The sequence below is a fragment of the Mustelus asterias genome, chromosome 9 (assembly GCF_964213995.1).
Source record: "Mustelus asterias chromosome 9, sMusAst1.hap1.1, whole genome shotgun sequence".
NCBI lineage: Eukaryota > Metazoa > Chordata > Chondrichthyes > Carcharhiniformes > Triakidae > Mustelus > Mustelus asterias.
Window position 1 is genome coordinate 3,056,833 of NC_135809.1, and position 18,126 is coordinate 3,074,958.

The 18,126-nt window shown below is 46.3% G+C and overlaps 1 protein-coding gene across 20 annotated transcripts in view; it reads right to left on the reverse strand.

Annotated features, from left to right (window-relative positions):
- The window catches only part of ppp1r12a (protein phosphatase 1, regulatory subunit 12A), a 196,279-nt gene extending 178,412 nt beyond the window's left edge, over positions 1-17,867 (reverse strand). For all 20 annotated transcript variants that reach the window (XM_078219507.1, XM_078219500.1, XM_078219518.1 and 17 more), the window contains exon 1: positions 17,536-17,867. In XM_078219507.1, the coding sequence (XP_078075633.1) occupies positions 17,536-17,766 (231 nt within the window). In that variant the 5' untranslated portion in view covers positions 17,767-17,867. The remainder of the gene's footprint in view (positions 1-17,535) is intronic.
- Positions 17,868-18,126: the final 259 nt, after the last annotated feature.

An 18,126-nucleotide genomic window follows, 5' to 3' on the forward strand; every position in this document is an offset into this window, starting at 1 on the left:
TCAAAATTTAAACTTTTATCAAATTTACTGTCAAATCCAAGCACACATTCCATGTTGAAACTGAAGAAACATTTTCTTCTGGATCACAATGTAAATTCTCAAATATGCAGTTTTAAGACTAATTCACCCTATATACAGATTTTCTGTTCCATTTTCAGTTAGTAGACAAGCAAATAATCTGCAATAACACTTTTTCCTGAGCACATTTGAAAAAAATCTTGCTCGTGAAGTTATGAAGGGTTTTGCTTCAAGTGCTGCCAAGCAATAAAAATATCCCTGTTGCTATCTAAAGTGTTTCTTAAAAGCAATTTACAGGATTGTCCAGACCACTTGAAATGAAGTAATTGGATTCGAGGTTAAAATTCTACTGCCCCATCATGAAGATCCATTTAAAATTCAACTATCAAATTAGACATGGCATTTAAGTAGAAAAGTTTGAACAAAATTAAATCTCAATTTATATCACGTACTTGCAACATCTCCCCAATAGGACTGGCCGGTCCATGCTATGCTTCAGGCCTACACTACTCCATCTGGGGACAACTCAGAGCAATGTGCACAGGTGGGACCAGCTCACAGCTTTTGCTTTCATGCCAGTCAGGTTTTTGTGGGTATACATCAATGCAGGTTTGTTAAAGGTTGCAAACAGTCAGACGTAATCATCAAATGGAAAGTAAATTTAAGAATATTAGTAACATGGGTTAAGGGAACAAACGCATGGTTGCTAAATTTTATGACAGATAGAAATGTAGGAAAGCAAGCTGTGAAGATGATGCAAGAAGTCTGCAAAGAGACCAATAAGATTAAGTGACAGATGGGAGTAAAACATGGGAAACAGCAAACTTGTCCACTTTGGCAGGAAGAATAAAAAAACCCAGCATATTATTTCAGAGGGAGATTTCAGAACTCTGAGGTACAAAGGGCTCTGGGTGCCCAGGTACATGAATCAGTTATATGCAGGTGCAGCAAGTGAATTAGGAAGGCAAATCCAATGTTGGCCTTTATTGTTAAGGGAATGGATATTTTCTTACAGTTCTACACAACATTTTTGAGATCACATATGGAGCACTGCTCTTTAGAGCAGAACAGCACAGCAACAGGTCCTTCAGCCCACAGGGAAGGCCATGGCCCAGTGGTTTATCACTAGATTATTAATGCAGAAACTCAGCTCATGTTCTGGGGATCCGGGTTCGAATCCCGCCATGGCAGATGGTGGAATTTTAATTCAATAAAAATACTTGGAATTAAGAATCTACTGATGACAATGAAACCATTGTCGAATGTCAGAAAAACCCAACTGGTTCACTAATGTCCTTTAGGGAAAGAAATCTGCCATTCTTACCTGGTCTGGCCTACATGTGACTCCAGAGCCACAGCAATGTGGTTGACTCTCAACTGCCCTCGGGCAACTAGGGATGGGCAATAAACCTTGGCCAGCCAGCAACACCCATGTCCCACGAATGAAAAAGAAAATGTTGTGCTAAACATGATGCCAAATTAAACTCATCCCTTCTGTCTGCCCTTGGTCCATATCCATCTATTTCTTGCATATTCACATGCTTTATCTAAAAGCCCCTTAAACATCTCTCTCGTATCCGCCTCCACCACCACCCCGGTAGTGCATTCCAGACACCTTTAAAGATATAATTGCATTCGAAACAGTTCACGAAAGCTTCACTCACTGTTTCCTGATATCGTATGAATAGAGTTTGAACACAGAGTCCAGTGCTCCATATGTGATCTTAAGGTCAGCTTAACGTCTGTAGTAGGGAAAATGCTGGAATCCATTATTAAAGAGGAGATAGCAGGGCATCTGGATAGAAATGGTTCGATCAATCAGACGCAGCATGGATTCATGAGGGGAAAGTCGTGCTTGACGAACATGTTGGATTTTTATGAAGATGTGACTAGGGCGGTTGGTGGAGGAGAACCGGTGGATGCGGTGTTTCTGGATTTCCAAAAGGCGTTTGATAAGGTGCCCCATAAAAGGCTGCTGAAGAAGATTAGGGCACACGGAGTTGGAGGTAGTGTGTTAAAGTGGATTGGGGACTGGCTATCCGACAGGAAGCAAAGAGTCGGAATAAATGGGTGTTTTTCCGGTTGGAGGAAGGTAACTAGTGGCGTGCCGCAGGGATCGGTACTCGGGCCGCAACTGTTTACTATTTATATAGATGATCTGGAGGAGGGGACGGAGTGTAGGGTAACGAAGTTTGCAGACGACACAAAGATAAGTGGAAAAGTGAATCGTGTGGAGGACGGAGAAGATCTGCAGAGAGATTTGGACAGGCTGAGTGAGTGGGCGAGGATATGGCAAATGGAGTATAACGTTGAGAAATGCAAGGTTATACACTTTGGAGGAAATAATAACAAATGGGATTACTATCTCAATGGAAACAAATTAAAACATGCTACCGTGCAAAGGGACCTGGGGGTCCTTGTGCATGAGACGCAAAAGCCCAGTCTGCAGGTACAACAGGTGATCAAAAAGGCAAATGGGATGTTGGCCTATATTGCGAGGGGGATAGAATATAAAAGCAGGGATGTCTTGATGCACCTGTACAGGGCATTGGTGAGGCCGCAGCTGGAATACTGTGTGCAGTATTGGTCCCCTTATATGAGGAAGGATATATTGGCATTGGAGGGAGTGCAGAGAAGGTTCACCAGGTTGATACCGGAGATGAGGGGTTTGGATTATGAGGAGAGGCTGAGGAGATTGGGTTTGTACTCTTTGGAGTTTAGAAGGATGAGGGGGGATCTTATGGAGACTTATAAGATAATGCGGGGGCTGGATAGGGTGGAGGCGGAGAGATTCTTTCCACTTAGTAAGGAAGTTAAAACTAGAGGACACAGCCTCAAAATAAAGGGGGGTCGGTTTAAGACAGAGTTGAGGAGGAACTTCTTCTCCCAGAGGGTGGTGAATCTCTGGAATTCTCTGCCCACTGAGGTGGTGGAGGCTACCTCGCTGAATATGTTTAAAGCGCGGATGGATGGATTCCTGATCGGTAAGGGAATTAAGGGTTATGGGGATCAGGCGGGTAAGTGGTACTGATCCACATCAGATCAGCCATGATCTTATTGAATGGCGGGGCAGGCTCGAGGGGCTAGATGGCCTACTCCTGCTCCTATTTCTTATGTTCTTATATCCATTAGAGTTCAGAAGAGTGAGGGGTGATCTTATTGAAACATGGAAGACCCTGAGGGGACTTGACAGGATGGATGTTCAAAGGATGTTTATCATTATGCGAGAGACTAGAATGAGCGGCACACAGTTTAAAAATAAGGCGTCTCATGTTTTAGATGGATTTGAGCAGAGTTTATCTTTCTCAGAGCGACATGAGTCTGTAAACTCTTTTTCCCCCAAGAACAGTGAAGGCAAAGAAATTGAATATTTTAAATCTGAGTTAGATAGATTCTTGACTGACGAGAGTCAAAGAGTACCCAGAATAGGAAGGAAACTGGAGTGGAAGCCACAATCTTAATGAAAGGCAGAACAGGCTTGAGACTGAATGGCTCACTCCTGCTTTCTATGCAAAGAAAAACAGTTGATTTACTTGAAAAACTGTCCTTTGGATCCATCATAATGTAGTCAAATATTTTGAATCATTCGAACACTCTCACATTACCAAGCTGGTCCACAACCAAAACCATATTTTGATTTGATTTCTTGTCATATGTATTATAATGAAAAGTATTGTTTCTTGCGCGCTATATAGACAAAGCAAGGAAACGAGAGAGTGCAGAATGTAGTGTTACAGTCATAGCTAGGGTGTAGAGAAAGATCAACTTAATGCAAGCTAAGTCCATTCAAAAGTCTGATGGCAGCAGGGAAGAAGCTGTTCTTGAGTTGGTTGTTATGTTATCTCAGACTTTTGAATCTTTTCCCCAACGGAAGAAGGTGGAAGAGACTTTGTGTGGCGTCCTTGATTATGTTGGCTCCTTTTGAGAGGCAGCGGGAAATATAGACAGTGTCAATGGGTGGGAGGCTGGACTGGGCTTTGTCCATGACCCTTTGTAGTTCCTTGTGGTCTTGGGCAAAGCAGGCTGTGATACACCCAGAAAGGATGCTTTCTCTGGTGCGTCAGTAAAAGTTGGAGAGTCGTAGGGACATGCCAAATTTCCTTAGCCTCCTGAGGTGGGGCGTTGGTGTGCTTTGTTAACTATAGCTTCTGTGTGGAGGGACCAGGATGTGGAAATGCCGCCATTGGACTGGGCTAATCACTGCAAGTCGTCTCAACACCAGGTTAAAGTCCAGCAGGTTTATTTGGTAGCACAAGCTTTCGGAGTCTCACTCCTTCTTCAGATGAGTGACTTGTGTTCACAAACAGGGCATATACAGATAATGGTTGGAATGCGAGTCTTTACAAGTAATCAAGTCATAAAGGTACAGACAATGTGAGTGGAGAGAGGGCCAAGCACAGAAACCCCCACGACTTGCCTGGGCTTGTAACATCTCACTAACTGTCCTGGCTGGAGACAATACACACCTCTTTAACCTGTGCTTAACCCTCTCTCCACTCACATTGTCTGTTCCTTTAAGACTTGATTACCTGTAAAGACTCGCATTCCAATCATTATCTTATAACTTGAGTTTGTGTCTGTATATGCCCTGTTTGTGAACACAACTCCTCACTCACTTAAAGGAGCGAGACTCCAAAAGCTTGTGCTACCAAATAAACCTGTTGGACTTGAACCTGGTGTTGTAAGACTTCTTACTGCGGAGGGACCAAGACAGGATTGTTGATGATGGAGACACCTAAAAACTTGAAGCTCACCAAAGACCCATTTCCACTTCATCCCCGCTGATGTAGACAGGGTTATGTCCTCCACTACGCTTCCTGAAGTCAATAACTATCTCCTTCATTTTACTGACATTGAGGAAGAGATCACTGTCGTCGCACCAATTCACCAGATTCTCTCTTTCCTGAACTCCATCTCGTCATTGCTTGACATCTGAACGTCCACGGTGGTTTCACCAGGTTGATACCAGAGAAGAGGGGTGTTGATTATGAGGAGAGACTGAGCAGATTGGGTTTCTACTCATTGGGATTTAGAAGGCCGAGGGAGGATCTTCTCGAGACCTATAAGATAATGAAGGGGCTGGATAGGGTCGAGGCAGAGAGATTCTTTCCACTTAGAAAGGAAGCGAGAACTAGAGGGCACAGCCTCAAAATAAAGGGGGGTCAGTTTAGGACAGAGGGTGGTGAATCTCTGGAATTCTCTGCCCACTGAAGTGGTGGAGGCTACCTCGTTGAATATGTTTAAATCACGGATAGATGGATTCCTGATCGGTAAGGGAATTAGGGGTTATAGGGATCAGGTAGGTAAGTGGAACTGATCCACTTCAGATCAGCCATGATCTTATTGAATGGCGGGGCAGGCTCGAGGGGCTAGATGGCCTGCTCCTCTTTCTTACGTTCGTATGTTTCAAGCAAACTTGAAAGTTAAGTTGGTGGGGAATTTGGCCATATTGTCAAAGGTGTACAAGGAGTATAATAAGGGGCTGAAGACACAGCTTATCCAGTTCAGACCAAACATGTTTTTAAAAACTTGCATCTTTCTAGCACCTTTCATGACTTCAGGCTATTCGAAGGCACTTAGCATAAAAGTAGCACTTTTCAAGTGTAATCACTGTTGTCATTTGGGAAATGATGCAGCAAATTTGCACTCAAACTCCCACAGAAATGTGATAATGGTCACATTGTGCATTGCTGTGATGCTGGTCAAGGGATAAATATTGACCCGATTGTGAGGGATAACGCCCTTCATCTCTTTGAAATTGTCACACAGGATCTTACACGTCACAAAAACACAGGAAATAGGAGCAAGGGGAGATCATAAGGCCCTTTGATACCGCTCCACCTTTCAATACTATCAGGGCTGATCTTGGACTTCAACTCCAATTTCCTACCCAACCCCCAGAATCCTTAATTCCGCGACACCAAGAATCTCTCCTAACTGGAAATGTATTCAATAATGGAGCATCCACAGTTTCCTGGGGTAGAGAATCCCAAAGATTGCAATCCTTTGAGTGAAGCCATCTCTCCTCATCTCAGTTCTAAATAATTAGCCCCTTATCCTGAAACTGTGTCCTCGTATTTTCGGCTCCCCAACCAACATAAACAATCTCTCATCGTCTACCCTATCAAGCCCTTCAGAATCTTGTAAGTTTCAATGAGATCATCTCCCACTCTGCTGAACAGCAGAGATGTCTATCCAGAGGGATCTCAATTCAGCTTCCCTGAGAGGGACCTCCCCTTCAGTACTGCATTCAAGGGTCAGCCTTGACTTGTGTTCCAAGTCTCTGGAGTAGGACTTGAACTCCAAGGCTTCTGACTCAGATGTGGGCTACCCAGTGAGCCATGACTGACAACCTGCACCAGTGTCATGATCCCAACTGATGTTACTCGTGAACAAGTCAGATTTCAGGGTGGAAACCAGTTTGATATATCCTAACTTTTTTTGTCCAGAAATGTGAAGGACATCTACTGAACAATCGCAGAGTTCCTCTGATAAACTTAAAAGAATAAACATTTATTAAGGAAGACCAGTTGAATTATATTACACTCCTCCTTCACCCCAACTCTACCTTTATAAACATATACAAATTCTTCACATTAAGTTTACAGTCAGTGTAAACCAATAAGCAACCTGTGATCAGACACACCACACTCAAACCTAGTGATAGATGCCACCCAAAAGAGATGTCATGGATCTCTCATCAACTCCCCCAGATGTTTCTTACACTGAGCAAACTGGTTTCACTGAACTCCATCTTTTTCCAAAGTGTTTCCGATCTCACTAAGTACTCACCTTGGAACTTTCTCCCATTCAATGCTTTCATTTGGGCATCTTTAAAAGGATCCACCTCCAGGGTTTCAACCTCTCTTTCTGATGTTCCTTTGCCCTGGCTCTCTACATGTCTTCAGGATTCACCTTTCATGTACCCTCTCAGGTATTTGACTGTGCAAAGCAGGGCACCACTAATACAAAGACCAGCAGAAAGGAGTCACAACCTTTGGCCGTCTCCTCATACCTCTGGCTTCTTCCAAGCCCACTTTGGTACAAGTCTGCTCCTGGCAGTTGTGTCTTTAAATTTGGAGCCTTTTCCTCTGCCTCGCAGTCTTAACTTCACTTAACAGGGCTGTTTCCAGATTCCTGTTCTTTTCCTTCAACTAGGACTTCTTTCAACTCTTCTCCTGTTCCACTTCCTGGTTTTAGAACTTTTCTTTTTCAGTCTTTGGAGCCTGCTTCTTGCAGTGCCCTCTGTTCTCTTTCTCCCTGCATCTCTGTGGGTCCCTTGTTGTGACGCAACAGCCCAGTTTTTCTACTTTTTGAAAAAATTTCCCTAAACTAGCACCCACCCCCCCATCACCCATATACAACAGCTCCCCATTGGAAGGATCATAAAACCCAATTCAAATGCGGGTTTACAAACAAACTCCACAGAATAAGAGCTAACGTGAAACTAAAACTCAGGTTCCCTCTTTCTTAGCACTCAAATACAGAAAATAAACAAAGCTATAGCTTATACCAAACACACAAATGCAACTTACTTCAAACTATCCAGTTCCGACCACCATGAACACAGTCAATTTGTTTCTACAATGTGCAACAAATTGCCAAGTGTAAACCTTACAATTAACAGTTCTCAAATTCTCTTCTGAAATTTAGACGGTTCCAAACATTGTTTTCCGAAACACCAACAAGTTTCTCACACCCCCATCCAAGACAAGCCCTCTGCTCCATCACTCCATTTCACAAACAATGAATGTCAATGTTTAGAAAGACAAACTGCATTTAACGGAACCAAAGGAGAATGTTTCCAGAGACTGGCATTTGCTGGTGCCAAAGTTATAACGTTCAGCACTTATCACAATGAAAACAGAAGTGAAATCCATTGTGTGTAGGAATTCAACCCTGTAAGGGTCTGTTTTTTTGCCAAGTTCTGGTTTACTTCTCACTTCCAGACTGAATATATATTTACACATTGAGCAAATATTAATTCAGCCAAATACTACTGCAAGATCTGGTATTATATAACCAAAATAAAATGATCTTGCATATCAACAGTTTATGGGGCCTTGCTGTATGCAAACTGCCTGTTGCATTGATCAACGTAATAGTGACTCTATTTCAGACATAATTGATTCATTATGAGGTGCTCAGGGAAGTATTAAAGCATTGAGAACTAGACAGCATCACATAAATCCAAGTCTTCAACACTATTTGATGGCTTTATGCATAAGATGAACAGCTGGCAGTACGTGCCAGAAAATACATACTTAGCCAACTAGTGACTTAACCATACTTGGTACTTGCAAGAACCCAAACTAATGGAAATAAATCAAAAGGAATATCACTCTGAAGTTTAGACATCAGACGAACTTTATCCTAATTCCATGTGGCATTGCTTCTCTATAACACAAATGCAGTTTTATCATTTATTCCTCCATATCTCATTGTAGACCATAGGTTGGGACAGGAGAAGTGAAGAAGAGTAAGTAATGATGTGAGCATGACATTTGGTTCATCGCACAAGCCCTGGCAATGGTCACTCAGATGTCAGTCCAGATTTGTCTTTGAAATGTGAATAGTGGCAGGGGCCATCTTTAATGTCCACCACCAGCAGCTGTGCCAAGTGGACAGTGTGCCTTTTAGAGCTTGTGTTTGTGAAACTCTGACTGACCATATTACTGAAGAAATAACTCTGCAGTGTGGGGGATAAACACATCATGACTGCTCATGAAAATGTCCAAAGTGTGGCTTTTCAGAACGTATTCATTTCTGTGTTTTAAGATCAACACCACAATTTACCTGCACTTGCTCAGCACATTGATAAACAAAACCCAACTACTTTAAACCTTGGGAACCTAGTGCACTCTTGACTTCTTCTACTGTGTTAGTAACCAAAAGTGGGCATCTTTCGCCAACTCATTTGGCGAGACAAAAAGTCTGCATCTTTCCACGAAGGAATCTGTGTCCTCCAATGGTGCTACAACTGCACTACAAACTGAAGTATTTCATCCAACAAACTTCGAACGAAATCTTGCTGCCGTTCACACCAGCAGGACGGTGCACCCCCCGGCACTGTGAAGTGCATTCAACAGGAAACTACATTGACAACGGCAGGACACAGATTCATCATTAACGTGTAGCATGCTGCCTCCCGCCACTGCCAAACACCGCAGAGAGGCAGAAAAATCCCACCAATAACCTACAAATGTCACACAATTGTCAAACCTGTTTGAACATTTTGAATATGTTGCATTTAATCAAATTTTCATGTTATCAAGTAATCATTCAGTACCACAAGACCGAGTATTGTTGCAAAAGAGACATGAGGTCTAAGTTTCACATCTTGCATTCAATAGCACCAACACAAGAATGCCAAATTTCACAAGGGAGAAATAATGTACACTTCATGAGACAAGGATACTGATTGGTTGGCCAATGGTCTCTGTGCAGTGCCAACACGAATGGTGCTCTCCACTAACAGAGTGCTGCCATGAAAGCAAAAAAGACTTTGCCTTCCACACAAATGAGTTATGAGGCATCTGAATCTCAGCACCAGTGTGATGCCCGTACATAAATCATATGTACCAATGACTGGCACATATCAGCAATCGTATTGGGTCCAGTGGTGCGCTGCAGGGATCAATGCTGAGTCACTTGCTGTATGTATGCAGCGTACATTACTAATCTAGACGTGAATGAGGGAATTCAGTACGTTCACATAGAAGCTCGATAGTGCAGGAGGCAGCCGTTTGGCCCATCAGAACTGCACCAACTCTCCAACAGAGCATCCTACCCAGGCTCCCCCTGACCCTCTGCTGGTAACCCCGTACACTTACCATGGCTAATCCATCCAGCCTTTACATCTTGGGACACTAAATAGCAATTTAGCATGGCCAATCCACCTAACCTGCACATCTTTGGACTTTGGGAGAAAACCGGAGGGTACCCAGAGGAAACCCATGCAGACATGGGTAGAACATGCAAGCTGCGCACAGACACACAAGGCTGGAATTGAACCCAGGTCCCTGGTACTGCGAAACAGTCCTTAGTTCTAAATGGTTTCCTCATATCCTTACACTGTGACCCTGGTTCTGGACACCCCCATGATGGGGAATATCCTTCCTGCATCTACCCTGTCTCGTCATGTTAGAATTTTATAAGCTTTTATGAGATCCCCCCCCCCCCCCTCATCCTGGGTAGGATGCTCTGTTGGAGAGTTGGTGCAGTTTTGATAGCACAGTGGTTAGCACTGCTGCTTCTCAGTGCCAGTGACCCAGGTTAGATTCCCAGCTTGGGTCAGTGTGGAGTTTGCACTTTCTCCCCATTTTTGCGTGGGTTTCCTCCGGGTGCTCCGGTTTCCTCCCACATTCTGAAAGATGTGCTGGTTAGGTGCAATGACCCGAACAAGCGCCGGATTGTCTCGACTAGAGGAATTTCACACTAACTTCATTGCAGTGTTAATGTAAGCCTTACTTGTGACTAATAAACAAACTTTAACTTTCTTCTGAACTCCAGCAAATACTTACTTTGAGCAACTGGCATACAAGGGCACCCAGGCCTTGTGGCACATTCCCCACTCTCAATGTATAGCTCCTCGGACAATAATCTGCCTTCCTGTTTTTGCTACCAAAGTGGATAACCTCACACTTCCCCACATTATACAGCATCTGTCATGCATTTGCCCACTCACTCAACTTGTCCAAATCACACTGAAGCATCTCACATCCCCCTCACAGCTCACCCCACCCCCCCCAACCAACTGCAAACTTGGAGCTATGACATTTAGTTCCCTCACCTAAATTATTGATATACATAATACAAGGACAATTTGGACAGATGAGCAGACCAGCAGCAAATGGAATTTAACCCTGAAAAGTGAGTGCTCATGCATTTTGGGAGGACTAAGGTAACAGAATATACCATTAACAGTGAACCAGACAGATCTTGGGTGCATATCCAAAGATCCCTCAACAGCAGGACAGGTAGATAAGGTGGCATATTTAGCTGTATTAGCCAAATCGGAGTAGCAGAGCAGGAAGGTGATGATAGAGTTGTGTAGCTTGTAAGGCCACAGCTAGAGTATTGCGTGGAGTTCTTTGTCACCACACTATAGATAGGATGTGATTGCACTGGCAAGGTGCAGAGGAGATCCACCAGGATGTTGTCTGAATTGCTAAGGCTGGGATTGTTTTCCTTAAAGCAGAGACAGCCAAGGGGGTATCCAATTGAGGTATACAAAATTGTGAGGGATGTAGGGTAGATAGGAAGAAACTTTTTCCTTTAATAGGGGGATCAAAAACCAGGGTGCACAGACTAAATTTGATATATTGTCACATGTATTGGTATACAGTGAAAAGTATTGTTTCTTGCACACTATTCAGACAAAGCACGTCATTCATAGAGAAGGAAAGGGGAGAGTGCAGAAAGTAGCATTGCAGTCATAGCTAGGGTGTAGAGAAAGATCAACTTAAATAAGGCAGATCCATTCAAAATGTCTGATGGAAGCAGGGATGAAGCTCTTCTTTAGTTGATTGGAATGTGATCTCAGACTTTTGTATCTTTTTCCTGACGGAAGGTGGTGGAAAACAGGATGTACATGGTGCATGAGGACCTTGATTATGCTGACTGCTTTTCCAAGACAGCGGGAAGTGTAAATGGAATCAATGAATGGTCGGCTGGTTTGCGTGATGGACTGTGCTATGTTCACACCCTTGCTAGTTTCTTGCGGCCTTGATCAGAGCAGCAAACATACCAAGCCAAGGTACCATCCGGAAAGGATGCTTTCTATAGTGCACCTGTAAAGGTTCAAGAGAGTCGTAGCAGACACGCCAAATTTCCTTAGCCTCCTGAGAAAGTAGAGGCTTTGGTGGGCTCTTAACTATAGCATCTGCGTGGAGGGACCAGGATAGGTTGGTGATCCAAACACCTAGAAACTTGAAGCTCGCGACCATTTCCACTTCATTCCCATTGATATAGACAGGGGCATGTCCCCCACAACGCTTCCTGAAGTCGATGACTATCTCCTTCATTTTGCTGACATTGAGGGAGAGATTGTCATCGCACTATTTCACCTGATTCTTTCCCTCTTTCCCGTACTCCATCTCATCACTGTTTGAGATCAGACCTACTACACTGGTGTCATCGGCAAAACTCAAAATGGAATTGGACCAGAATTTGGCCACACAGTCATAAGTGAATCAAGAGTATAGCATGGGGCTGAGTACACAGCCTTGCGGGGCACTCAATCTGAAAGGGTGGTAGAGGCAGGAACCATTAACATTAAAGAAAAATTTAGATAACATGAAACACCATAGCAGACAAGGTTACGAACCAAGTGCTGCAAAATGGGATTGGAATGCAGAGCAGAGACACAATGAGCCAAACAGCCTCCTTGTGCTGTAAAGCTCTAAGACTCTAACAGGGTACATTTTTTTGATATATCAAGTTTTTTTTATAGAAAAATAAAAATTTCTGAGTTACATTACAGCAGAATTTGATGGAAGCGATATTTAACAGCAGCTCCAGTGAGTCCTCCAGGGAGCACATGACTCAGAGCACTCAACTTCTTGGCTGGTATTGGTGCGTATTTTGTTGTTGAGAGATAACTTGGCAGCTTCAGCAGCTATCTGGTCAGAGAGGAGGAATTCATCTGCTTAAATTCCAGGGGGCTCCCAGATTCTTGATGTACCTGTTTCAACATCTTATAGATACAAATTGCATATCTGTTCTTCCACTTGAAGCAAGTTATTTTCTTAGCTTTATCCAGCTCTGCAGATTGCTTGGGTTTAACAATCGGAGTAAATGACTTCGTGATCACCTGGATTCTGTACGCAACTCAGAAAAAGACTTTCCAACCAAGCCCTTTAAACATCTGCTCCATTAGCATCAACATATGGGAAGCAAATGCCCAATTGCAACCAAATTGACTATTTGTCAAAAACAATTGTGTCAAGACATTCCAATCAACAAGGACAGCCACCGAAAGAGAAAGGTGAGAGAGATGGTAAGGGATGGCAGGTGCTCAAGACAACAAACCACCACCACCACCTCTACCGGGTGACAACTGATAACTTCAATGTGGGAAAGCCAATAAGCCTACGACAGGGCTCGTATGCCATTTTAGACAACACCAACATCTCATTTAAACCAGCGATCTGCAGGACGATCCATCCCCGACATGAGCAATTGTTAATGCTTGATAGTGAACTGTGTCGAACATTTAGAAACTTTAAATTCAGTCCACTGCAAGGTCTCCAAGTTGCATTAAGTAATCCCACTCAGATTTAATAGCAAAGGCCTCTGCATCAAAAAAATGCCCCGAACGCGGATGGTCAAAACTAGATTCACTGCATTCTTCTGAAAAGCCAATACTGAATTGAAAAACAGAAAATGTATCAGATTTGCTGTCATAACTTCTTGCTGCCAGTAAATAGTCTAAACAATGTGCTCACAAACCATACTTTTGAATTTGAGTAAATTACCAGTAGAAACTTCTAACATGCAAGTAAACCAGAAACTTCTTGTACTTTCTTATCAATGCTACTTTTCAACAAAATGTGCATCCTCAATTAGAGGTCATTTCAAACCTGGCAGCTAAGGAATGTATCCACTCCTAAACCATGGTTTCTATTGTCTGTCAGTTCAGGAATGCACACTGCAAAGCATGGCAGGGTGGAATGCATCCGCCCATCTGATATCATCAGAATCAGGCACCACGCAGTGCATACTCTGAATCACACTTGCCTCTACGATAAGCTTCATTTACCTTTAAAAGGAAATGTTTCATGTATTTTATATGCATCTCTGTTTCTCCATAACAGCTATTTCCAATTGTGCACCTGCTGTCACCTTGCAATGTCAGGTACAGGAAATTGCGCTGTGGAACAATTATAAACAATTTAGTTTTGGAAGTCCAACATGTTTTTAAGATTAGACACCTTGGAACATTGAATTACAAGATTAGGAACTTATTAAGCTTCAAATTCTGCACACGATTTCAAGCGAGGTGCATCGACGCTGCATGTCACATAACCAGGTGAGATGAAACATGCCTGAACCTTGCCTTAAAGAATCAACATGAACCAAGATTACCCTGACACCATGGAACAATTGTGAATCTCCAGGACACAAATAAAATGAGTCACATTTTTCAATGTATCTGCAATGAGATTACAAAGTCAATACTTGCATAAACTTTGATCATGGGACACAATGACAACTCCTCTCAGCAACAAAAGACAAAGGCACAGATCTGAAGCACTGAGAAAATTAGACAAGATTCCACGGCTGTTGGCTGATCTCAGGGTTCCAACAAGTTACAAAACATAGCAGCTTTACTGCCACATTTTGCATCATTGATACATCTCGATTAAGACTGTTGTACAATCATTGGTAGGTACTGGACTTGTTGTTTGTTCAGTGCTCATTTCTCAGCATCATGGACAAATCCAATAATCAGAACCATCCTTTAGAGATAGCAATGCAACCACATATTGAACAGCCTTCATCACAATCTGAATCAAACTGCCAAACGATAGTATGCATCAGAACACAGCAGTGCTCGAGATCCATTGGCGCAATTTCAATACAGCCAAGTCCAATTTCAGGAGAAATAAATCAGAAAATGCTCAAGCATGGTATTTTCGTCAATAAAAGAAACAGCAACGTTAAATGCGACTGTAGCAATCTACTTGTGAAACAAATGAATGTCCTCTGCTGACAGGCTTCAACAGCCTTTGCAACCCAAAAAAAGCCTCAAACCCTTAGCAATGCAAACTTTAAAATCACACTATGCAACAAGTGTGGTTTAAGCAGTGGTCAAAGAGCTATTGTTCAGCCTGTGAACTTCCAGCATTCTAAACTCTGTTTACAGCCAAATTTAGCACAGTTTTGGAAACTCCAGCTTTCAACCTCCAGTGATGTTGGCATGTCAGCTCAGACAACTAGAATGGGGAATTGTGGGATGTTCAACGATCCGAATCGTAATGTTAATAGCCCCAATGCTACAATTTCTTCATCCTGTCATGCCATCATGTCAACCCCACATCATCCCTCATGGAAAGGATGCCATTGTCAATTCAGAGATATCACTCTTGTTCAACTCATGGCAAAATGACTGGCAAGAAATCTCCTCCTTGCAGAGGCGAACCCTGGTCATGGCATTCACCCAAAAAAAGTCACATCTCACCTAACATATCCTGGGTTGGAGAGGGTTGGGAGGGAGAAACAGAAAAGCAGAGGAGAGGAACTAGGAGAAAGTCATTGAGGAGAGCGGGAAAGGGACGGAGGGAGCAGCTGTGGTGCCAAGCTTGGGACAGGTAGGGAAGAGGCTGAGAGGTAGCACAAGGGAAGGGGGAAGAGAAGAGATAGGGACATGGGCTGGTGAGGAGGCAAATAAGAATGGGAATGTAAGAAATGGGGGCAGATGGCAGTGAGCCTGGGTGGGGGGAGGGTTGGATTTGGAGGAAGGAACTGAAGGTACTGTTACTAAGTTTGCAGATGACACAAATATATGTAGAGGGACATGTAGTATTGAGGAAGCAGGGCGGCTGCAGAAGGACTTGGACAGGTTAGGAGAGTGGGCAAAGAAGTAGAATGTGGAAAAGTGTGAGGTTATGCACTTTGGAAAGAGGGATGGAGGCAATAGACTATTTTCTAAATGGGAAAATGCTGAGGAAATCAGAAACACAAAGGGACTGAGTCATTGCTCAAGATTCTTTTAAGGTTAAAATGCAGGTTCAGTTGGCAGTTAGGAAGGGAAATGCAATGTTGGCATTCATGTCGAGAGGGCTAGAATACAAGAGCAGGGATGTACTTCTGAGGCTGTATAAGGCTCTGGTCAGACCCCATTTGGAGTACTGTGAGCGGTTTTGGGCCCCATATCGAAGGAAGGATGTGCTGGCCTTGGAAAGGGTCCAGGGGAGGTTCACAAGAATGATGCCTGGAATGAAGAGCTTGTCGTATGATGAACGGTTGAGGATTCTGGGTCTGTACTCATTGGAGTTCAGAAGGATGAAGTGGGTTCTTATTGAAACTTACAGGACACTGCAAGGCCTGGATAGACTGGACATGGAGAGAATGTTTCCACTCATAGGAAAAACTAGAACCAGGGGGAACAATCTCAGGCTAAAGGAACAATCCTTTAAAACAGAGAGGAGGAGGAATTTGTTATGCCAAAGAGTGGTGAATTTGTGGAACTCTTTGGCGCAGAAAGCTGTGGAGGCCAGGTCATTGAGTGTCTTTAAGACAGAGATAGATAGGCTCTTGATTAATAAGGGGATCAGGGGTTATGGGGAAAAGGAGGAGAATGGGGATGAGAAAAATATCTGCCAGTATTGAATGGCGGAGCAGACTCGATGGGCTGAGTGACCTAATTCTGCTTCTATGTCTTATGGTGTTATGGGGAGAACAACGGCGGGGGGGGGGGGGGGGGGGGGTCAGGGTGCGGGGGGGCAGTGAGCCCAGGGGTGGGGGGGGGCAGTGAGCTCAGGGGTGGGGGGGGGGGGCAGTGAGCCCAGGGGTGGGGGGGGGGCAGTGAGCCCAGGGGTGGGGGGGGGGGGGGCAGTGAGCCCAGGGGTGGGGGGGGGGGGGGCAGTGAGCCCAGGGGTGGGGGGGGGGGGGGCAGTGAGCCCAGGGGTGGGGGGGGGGGGGGCAGTGAGCCCAGGGGTGGGGGGGGGGGGGGCAGTGAGCCCAGGGGTGGGGGGGGGGCAGTGAGCCCAGGGGTGGGGGGGGGGGCAGTGAGCCCAGGGGTGGGGGGGGGGGGGGCAGTGAGCCCAGGGGTGGGGGGGGGGGGGGGGCAGTGAGCCCAGGGGTGGGGGGGGGGGGGGCAGTGAGCCCAGGGGTGGGGGGGGGGCAGTGAGCCCAGGGGTGGTGGGGGGGGGGGGGGCAGTGAGCCCGGGGTGGGGGCAGTGAGCCCGGGGGGGGTAGGCAGTGAGCCTGGGGGGGGGGGGGGGGGGGGGGTGGGCAGTGAGCCTGGGGGGGGGGGGGTGGGCAGTGAGCCTGGGGGGGGGGGGGGGGGGGGGGCAGCGAGCCTGTGGGGGGGGGGGTGGGGGCAGCGAGCCTGGGGTGGGTGGGGGCAGCGAGCCTGGGGTGGGGTGGGCAGTGAGCCTGGGGTGGGTGGGCAGTGAGCCGGGGGTGGGGTGGGGGGGGGGCAGTGAGCCTGGGGTGGGGTGGGGGGGGGGGCAGTGAGCCTGGGGGGGGGGGGGGGGGGGGCAGTGAGCCTGGGGTGGGGGGGGGGGGGGGTGGGCAGTGAGCCTGGGGTGGGGGGGGGGTGGGCAGTGAGCCTGGGGTGGGGGGGGGGGGGGGGGGGCAGTGAGCCCGGGGTGGGGGGGGGGGCAGTGAGCCCGGGGTGGGGGGGGGGGGGGGGCAGTGAGCCCGGGGTGGGAGGGGGTGAGCAGAATGGGGCAGGGATCCTATTCTCCGCCTCACGGATTCGCCGGGCTTTGGCCGGTGATGGAGTTGAAGGCCCGCGGCCTGCTCTGCCGGGCCTGCTCCGGCTCCGTCGCCGCCTTCTCTCCTCACCTGGTGCAGGGCGGTCAGTCCGTCCACATTAGCGTAGTTAATGTCCGAGCCGCGATCCAGAAGCTTCTTGACCTCGTCCGTGTCCCCGCTCGAGCAGGCCGCCAGGAAGACGGCTCCATCGTCGAACTTGACCTTGGTTTTCTTCTTCTTGAGGACGGGCGGCTCGAGCTCGGTCTCGGAGCCCAGCCATCGCTTCAGCTGCTCGTTCCGCTTCTGTTTCGCGTCCGCCATCTTGTGTGGCCGCCTCCCTCCGGCTACCCCCCCGCCAGGGGAGCCATCAGCATAGCGCCGCGAGAGCCCGAGACCACACCCACTGACTTCAAACCCCGCCCACTGCCCAGAGACCCCGCCCTGGGAACCATCAGCAGAGCGCCGCGAGAGCCCGAGACCGCGCCCACTGCCTGTAAACCCCGCCCACTGCCCAGATCCCCGCCGGGGGACGATCAGCATAGCGCCGCGAGAGCCCGAGACCACACCCACTGACTTCAAACCCCGCCCACTGCCCAGAGACCCCGCCCTGGGAACCATCAGCAGAGAGCCCGAGACCGCGCCCACTGCCTGTAAACCCCGCCCACTGCCCAGATCCCCGCC